General features: G+C 41.9%; 1 protein-coding gene across 1 annotated transcript; it reads left to right on the forward strand.

Moving 5' to 3' along the window:
- Window positions 1-70: 70 nt before the first annotated feature.
- LOC102737187 (acyl-CoA dehydrogenase short/branched chain) lies at window positions 71-6,017 on the forward strand (the record flags this gene model as incomplete). Its single annotated transcript, XM_081809711.1, has 6 exons — window positions 71-1,037; window positions 1,139-1,298; window positions 1,501-1,601; window positions 4,170-4,376; window positions 4,908-5,078; window positions 5,770-6,017. Coding segments are annotated over exons 2-6 (764 nt in total), but the record flags the coding sequence as incomplete, so codon positions are not given.
- Window positions 6,018-6,037: the final 20 nt, after the last annotated feature.

The raw sequence follows: 6,037 nt of genomic DNA on the forward strand, positions 1-6,037 counted from the left end.
TAAGTTCTTTATAGATTTTGGATACTAGCCCTTTATCTGATATGTCATTTGCAAATACCTTCTCCCATTCTGTCGGTTGTCTTTTGGTTTTGTTGACTGTTCCCTTTGCTGTGCAAAAGCTTTTTATCTTGATGGTCCCAATAGTTCATTTTTGCCCTTGCTTCCCTTGCCTTTGGCGATGTTTCTAGGAAGAAGTTGCTGCGGCTGAGGTCGAAGAGGTTGCTGCCTGTGTTCTCCTCTAGGATTTTGATGGACTCCTGTCTCACATTTAGGTCTTTCAACCATTTGGAGTCTATTTTTGTGTGTGGTGTAAGGAAATGGTCCAGTTTCATCCTTCTGCATGTGGCTGTCCAATTTTCCCAACACCATTTGTTGAAGAGACTCTTTTTTCCATTCAGAGCCTGTTTTCTTAACTCTGTTGCTGCACCGTCTCTGAAGCTGAAACACCAGAGAAGCTGAAACACCAGAACTGGCCTGGAAAACCAAGAGAGCCCTGGTGCCTGCAGCCCCCAGGGCAGGTCGACGGGGGGCTCTCCTCCCCGCTCAGTTGTCCCTGAGCCCTCACCTATTCCCGCCCCACTCTAGAATGCTCTTTGCAGTGGTCACCCAGTAGTGTTATTTATATTCAGGTTTCCCCTTCAAAGAAGTCCATGAAATGCAACATTTTGAGAATGAGTTCCAGGGCTCCTGGGTGGTGCAGTCGGTTGAGCCTCTGACTCTTAATTTCGGCTCAGGTCATGGTCTTAGGGTTGTGGGATTGAGCCCCAGGTGGGACTTAAAATTCTTTCTCTCACTCTGCCCCTGCCCCGCAAAATAAGTAAATCTTAAAAAAAGAAAGAAAGAAAGAAAGAAAGAATTCCACCTAGAAAGTTCTATTTTCTTAAAGGTAAAAGCTAATCCTCTGGGAAATTTGTTGGTTAGAAGAGCTTATTGCTTGGATAAAGGATATAATGTTAAACTGGTTTGTGTTTTTGTTCACAAGACAGTGAATTTTAAAATGTTCCAGCTTCTGCTCCTCTTTTTTGGTGACGCAAGAGGTAAGAAGGAATTATAAAAGTTATTTCCAAAGAATCTGATGTTCAGATATGTCTCTATCTTTTGTGTGTGTGTTCCCTATTCAATGGGACTGTTCTGACAGCTAAGAAGAAACTTCCCAACTTGCCTGTCTTCTTGGAAAACTCCTCCCCGTGTCCTGAAATCTTCCCAGTCAGCAGCTCTCCTTGGTATAACAAACCCCGGGCTGTCCTGTGCCCCCCTCCAGATGTTTACAGATGAGGAGATGATGATAAAGAACACAGGTGAGTAGACGGCCCAGTGTCACCTCCAGATCCATCTGGTCACCAGTTGGATCCAGTGTGAGATCCCATGACGTGTTGGGGGGTATGTTCAGTTTGTGAATGGAATTTTTTTTTATAATTTAAAAAAAATTTTTTTTTTTAAAGTAAAACCTGTCCTATTAAGAGAATAAAGACGTTATCAGTATTTTTTTTCCCCCTACAGTTAACAAATTTGCCCAGGAACAGGTTGCTCCTCTGGTTTCAACAATGGATGAAAATTCAAAAATGGACACCTCGATAATACAAGGATTATTTCAACAAGGGGTATGTACTTTATAATTCTTCCCATTCCAAACTTTTATATAAGTACTGTCCCGCTTTAAAATGTATGCATGTGTTTAAATTCAGGAACTGTAATGATGGCTTAATAAACTCTTCATTTCCTAGGCAAAATTATCTGTGTTCTCTTTTAAAGATTTTTATTTTTTTATTTTTGAGAGAAAGAGATCATGAGCGGGGGGGAGGGGCAGAGGGAGAAGCAGGCTCCCCACTGAGCAGGAAGCCCGTGGCGGGGCTCGATCCCAGGACCCCGAGATCATGACCTGAGCAGAAGGCAGACGCTTCACAGACGGAGCCACCCAGGTGCCCCTCTGTGTTCTCTTTTAGGTTGAAATCCTAGTTAAATTCTTTTAAATTGATTTAGCATTTTAAGTTAGGAATACCGTGCTTTTTAAGAGAAGGGCTCGGAAGCAAGAAAGAATGATTTCTTTAGATCTGTGGTCCTCAACCAGAGGCTGTTTTGTCCCCCAAGAGACATTTGGCAGTCTCTGGAGACATTTTTGGTGGTCACAACTGGGGGTGACGCTGGCATCTGGTGGGATAGAGGTCAGGCATGCTACAGTGTCCAGGACCGCCCCCCAACAAAGAGTGATCCAGCTCAACAATACCAAGATTGAGATTTAGTTAGTAAAACTTCACAGTAGACCATGTATTCTACCCGAGTCCCTCTGCACACCGCAAACTTAGAAGCAGAGGCGGCCTCTGAATCCCGCACTAACCAGGGAAACCGGTTTCCAGCTCCCTAAGTCGCAGAGCCCTTTAACAGAAGCCCAGTACACAACATGGATAAAAGTAGAACTGCTCCAGCATGGAGGCTCCAAGGAGAACATTGTCAAATGTTATCAGCATGGGGGCTCCAAGGAGAACATTTTCAAAATCACCACACTTACTCATCACCTCTCCCTCTCTGTGGCTGTGAAGGGACGTTTGTTTATCTTTTATTTTGAATACTAGGAAATATCCCAGAACTGGTAGCTCCTCTTCAGAGCCATTGGCTAAAATCTTGTCTGTTACCCTGCTGGAAAAAAACCGCCTTTTCCACCGAACCTAAATAGTTTTTCCTTTTCCCACTTTAAAGAGACCCGCTTGTGGGTACCATACCTAGTAGTGATTTTTCCACCTTTTTTAAAGCAATGAAAGGCTTGGGAACATGGAATCTTATCTGTGGGTCAGGTGGCATCTGGGAGCCCATTTTTCGGGCAGGCTTCATCTTCATTGTTGGCAGAGCCTCTGGGCTGTTCTGAGAAGTATTAGTGTTCTACCCCTGAACATCACTCTCCTGACGGGGTGGTTCTTGCGGGCGGGATGGTCTGAAGCCCACAAGCTGCCCTTGCTTAGGTGTAACCTCAGCTGGAGCGTCTGCTTGGTTGCACCTCCCACACCAGCTCTTCTCAGCCACCTCTTATCCCTATTTATGGTCCCCTGCCGTAACAATAGCTGACAAAAACGGTATTTCCAAGGAGGAAAAATCGGTGGCTTTTTGGGAGAAGCAGTGTTTCTGACTGCTGTCCAAGAGACCATAACCAGATAGTTACCATGCCCTGTGTTTCCTCATCGAACATCATTTCTGGACCTCACCTTCTCAGTCTTCCCACTAACTTCCCCTCAGCTGACCCATAACCGCCGGGACCCAGACTGCAGCACGCTGTGATTCCAGAAGTGGCTGGGCAGAATAGAAAGCAGCATTAGCCTTTTATCTGTTAACAGCTTTGGGGCTTGAATTACCCGTACACACATTCTCTTTCTGAAATGAGGACACTTAAAAATGGAGAACTGTGGAAGCACGCTCTAGACTTAGGAGTAGCTGCTGAACAGTGAGACCGTCATTGGAAAGCTTGGCCAGCATCTGGTCGTGTTTACCAGGCCCCCTCCGCCTTGTCTGTTGGGGTTCTAGGAAACACCACCAGATGTCTGCTAACCACCTAGAATGCCCCAGAAGGAGTGGTCCTTCAGTTATCATCTTGGCTGAATGAGTCAAGGCAAGGAGCCTGCCTAGAAGGGATTGTGCCCCACTGCCTTCCGCCGACTCCCTGCGGTAGGAGACACTTTCTCATTCTTCCATTCCATCATCCTTTGAAGCGTTTTGCTGGTTTTTGTGTTTTAGATTCCATAAACAAATGGCAGTTCTAGCTTTAACCGCTTCCTTTTCAAGTATGTATAGTTTCTATTGTTTTTGTTACTTACAAGATAATACAATAGCCATACCAATTTAAAGTAAAATATACGTACAGTTTTAAAATTAGGAATCTATATAGTTAACATTTAATTTTGAACTTGTTCTTGCAAGGAATTTTCCCATATGGAAATTAGCTTTCTTGGAGCACCTGGGTGGCTCAGATGGTTAAGTGTCTGCCTTTGGCTCAGGTCATGATCCCAGGGTCCTGGGATCGAGCCCCACATCGGGCTCCCTGCTCAGCGTGGAGACTGCTTTTCCCTCTCCCTCTGCTGCTCCCCCCTGCTTGTGCTCTCTCTCTCTCTGTCAAATAAATAAAATCTTAAAAAAAGAAAAGAGAAATTAGCTTTCTTAATCTGTTTCCTTGTTTTTCCTTTTAGTTGATGGGTATTGAAATTGAAACAAAGTATGGAGGAACAGGAGCTTCCTTTTTTACGTCTATCCTAGTGATAGAGGAATTAGCCAAAGTTGATGCCTCTGTGGCTTTGGTGTGTGACATCCAGAACACAGTAGTTAACAATCTAATTAGAAAATACGGAACAGAAGAACAAAAGGCTACTTATTTGACCAAGCTTGCGACAGAAAAAGTAAGTCAATAGGAGTTGTTGAAATGAATCCGATCTCTTCTAAACTTAGGACATCTCCAGCTGTGATGTGGACTACTATCCAAGACCACAATGTGGCACCATTCAGTAATCAAGCAATGCTCAGGAAATTAATGCTACTTGAAAAATACGCTCTGCCTCTCGTTTCTGCTTGGAAATTCAAGAGAATAATCATCAGACAAAAAAATCTTTTTTGGGGGGGGGCCCCCAGTTATATTTTCTTAATACTTTTGTTGGTGGTTTCATTTACAGTGAGATGTCTAGAAAACTGCAATTATTAGAACAAATTAATTAAATTTAGCAATGAATCTGTGCGCTTAAGTCTTTAAATCTATCTTAGGTGGTAGGGTATATTTTAGAAATGCTGTAAAAATACCATTACGATTTTATAAGTACAGGCTTTTAAAAGTGGCTCAAGCTTTAAGCGACATGTGTTTATTTTACTGGAAGTATTTGTTACACAGAATACAAATACAGTTATTAACTTGGAAATTTTTTTGCTTGCACATGTAGGTAGGAAGTATCTGCCTTTCAGAGGCTGGAGCAGGTAGTGATTTATTTGCCTTGAAGACCAGAGCTGATAAAAAGGGAAGCTATTATGTCATCAATGGGTCAAAGATGTGGATCAGCAACGCAGAATATGCAGGGATCTTCCTGGTGATGGCGAACGTAAACCCTGACCTTGTAAGTTTGAAAGCGAATTTATTTTCCCCTTCCCACCTTTTCTCTTCATATCTCCTTCCTGCCTGCATTTTCAAAAGCTTTGTCTTCAAGTCCTCATTCTCCTCAGTACTGAAATGTTAGATAACTGACATCTTTTCAACCTCTTACTTACTAACCTCCCCGAATATATATGGTTGATGTGATTAGTATTACATGGAGGTCCATTTAGTAATTGCCACCTAAAACGTTATATCAGAAGCTAATCTTTCATTTTGTAGGATTTCACATTTTCTATTTAAGAATGAATTTAAGTACCTACTTAGTACATTCATTTTTAAGAATATTTAGTTGGAAAATAGGTATATGGCAAAAAGGTAAATACATTTGATTGTCTTTTCTCTGACATAACATTTAATTGAATTACATTCGAAACTTTAAAGCATTTAACAAAATTAAATTTAAAACATGGAATGCTCATGATCACATAATACTTCAGCGTATCTTAATAATTTTCATAGCCATAATGGTTAATTATAGACTTCTTCATTGTGAATCTAATGTTTTCCGAGTTTACTAATGCACCTGTTGCAGCTCTGAACCCATTAATAATAATGCCAAAGTTCAGTTTTAGTTTTCTGTTAACTTTCAACTCTTGGAAACAGGGGATCCTATCAGTTCAAGTGTGGCATAGCATTTTAAATCTTCTTTTTAGGGGTATAAAGGAATTACGTGCTTCCTAGTAGATCGTGACACTGAAGGCCTTCACATAGGGAAAGCGGAAAACAAAATGGGGATTAGAGCTTCTTCCACCTGCCCATTAACCTTTGAAAACGTCAAGGTAGGTATCTTAGAATTTCCAGCAAAAGACTGGCGTGAAATAAGCTTTGCACGGAACAACAGATGCACAAGTGTCACCATATTGAGCATGCATAGGGAAGTATTTTGTAAGACTTGGACGATGTTCTTTTTTTTTTTTTTTT

This window comes from Leptonychotes weddellii, unplaced genomic scaffold (genome assembly GCF_054177405.1).
Source record: "Leptonychotes weddellii isolate Sample4059 unplaced genomic scaffold, ASM5417740v2 HiC_scaffold_12813, whole genome shotgun sequence".
NCBI lineage: Eukaryota > Metazoa > Chordata > Mammalia > Carnivora > Phocidae > Leptonychotes > Leptonychotes weddellii.